Genomic DNA, 1795 nt, shown 5'->3' with positions numbered 1-1795 from the left:
GAGAAGATGCTCCTCATAGGGCGCATGTCCGCCCAGGTCCCCATGAACATGACCATCACTGGTTGTATGTTGACCTTCTACAGGTACCTGTCCCTTTTTCACCCTCCTTCACCCTGGAGGGTGCTTGGGGCAGGCACCCACGCACCCTCCTGGCCTTGGGGTAGGAGGAGACACGTGCCCTATACTCCGCAAGGCACCCATGCCGTAGGAGCATGGGTGGCATCCCCCAGTGCCAGCGGCACCCTCCTCTCTCTGGTAGGACCACGCCGGCCGTGCTTTTCTGGCAGTGGGTCAACCAGTCCTTCAACGCCATTGTCAACTACACCAACCGCAGCGGGGATGCACCCATCTCCCCGAGGTAAACATCTCTCTCTAGGTCCCCAGGGTTCCTCAAAACGCTGCAGGAGGTGCCTTGAATAACTTCCCGAATAGTGAGGGGCTGTGAGGCGGGATGGCGGGGACCTGACGCAGCCAGAGATGGACACCAGTGGGCCTGGCAGGGTTAGTGGTAGAGCTGGGAGGGGAAGCCGGGTATCCTGAGGCTATCAAAGGGCATGCTGTCCCTTCGTTGGGGGTGGGATGGGGGGTACGCTGGCTTGATGTCACCTCCTGCTCTTGCAGCCAGCTGGGAACGGCCTATGTGAGCGCGACCACGGGGGCAGTTGTCACAGCACTGGGGCTCAAATCGCTCACCAAGGTAAGGTGGTCCTTAGCCATCTCACTGGCTGGGGCACCTGGACCCTTCCCGTGGGGTCTTCCTGAGCTCTGAGCTGAGCAGGGGATTCACCCCATCACCGAGGACAGGGAAGAAAATGGAGGAAGAGTTTCTTGGGGATGGCTGCACAAGGCAGCCCATGTCCCCAGCGATGGCTTCAGAGGTGGCCTGTCCCTCCATCCCACTCTCTCCCCAGCTGGATCTCTCCAGGCTTCTTTCACTCCTTGTCTTCCCTCCAGGGCTGGGAGGGAACATGGGACTTCCTGGACCCCCTGGGCTGTCCTGCTTTCACTGGCTGGGAATTGCAGGGGAGGAGGGAATGGTTTTACTGGTGGGACTGGGACACCCTGGGGTCTTGCAGGAGGACAGTGTCAGACCCAGGGACAGCCAGCTCTGCCCCCAGATCACCTGCATGATGTGCTCCCTGCTTGCCTCCCCAGCACTTGCCAGCCATCATTGGCCGGTACGTGCCTTTTGCGGCCGTGGCTGCTGCCAATTGCATCAACATCCCGCTGATGAGGCAGAGGTGAGCCCCTGGGCTGGGACAGGGTGCTTGGGATCGCGTTGGGGTTCACCAGGCACTGGTGGGGGATGTGGGGAGCAGTGCCCTGGGTTTGCAGGGTATTTCCTTCCTGGCCCTGCTGACATCCCTTACCCTGGGGGGTTGTTTTGAGGGTTGTTTCCAAGCAGCCGGTTGTTTCCTAAGGAGTTACCGGTTAAGCTAGCTGTGAACTCCCCATCCCCATCCGGCCCCACTGAGGACCCCCCAAGTGTGATTGTGGGTCCAGCTGAGACACCCCCCTGCCCCCCCCATGACTTATTATGCAGGCAGTGGACAGGGAGTACAGGAGACTGCCAACCTCCCTTGGAGACATGCCCCTGGGCTGTGTCCCTGCCCTGTCCCTTGATCTCTCCACCTGTACGCCCTGGGGCTCCCTGACTCCCGCTCTCCCTGCAGAGAGCTCAAGCTGGGGATCCCCATCACGGATGAGAATGGGAACCGCCTGGGTGAGTCCACGGCTGCAGCTCAGCAAGCCCTTTTCCAGGTGGTGGTGTCCCGCATTGGCACGGGCACCCGCC

At 61.0% G+C, this 1795-nt stretch overlaps 1 protein-coding gene across 1 annotated transcript in view; it reads left to right on the top strand.

The window, feature by feature from the left end:
* Positions 1-3: 3 nt before the first annotated feature.
* The window catches only part of LOC104501697 (sideroflexin-1-like), a gene marked incomplete at both ends in the record, with an annotated part of 3374 nt that continues 1582 nt past the window's right edge, over positions 4-1795 (top strand). Inside the window, 5 exons of the mRNA XM_010145550.1 lie at positions 4-83; positions 260-358; positions 622-697; positions 1156-1241; positions 1674-1775. Coding sequence (XP_010143852.1) covers positions 4-83; positions 260-358; positions 622-697; positions 1156-1241; positions 1674-1775 — 443 coding nt within the window. The remainder of the gene's footprint in view (positions 84-259; positions 359-621; positions 698-1155; positions 1242-1673; positions 1776-1795) is intronic.

Source organism: Buceros rhinoceros, unplaced genomic scaffold (genome assembly GCF_000710305.1).
Source record: "Buceros rhinoceros silvestris isolate BGI_N320 unplaced genomic scaffold, ASM71030v1 scaffold36081, whole genome shotgun sequence".
NCBI lineage: Eukaryota > Metazoa > Chordata > Aves > Bucerotiformes > Bucerotidae > Buceros > Buceros rhinoceros.
Note: the sequence above shows the minus strand (reverse complement) of the source record. Positions and strands in the feature narration are given on the sequence as shown.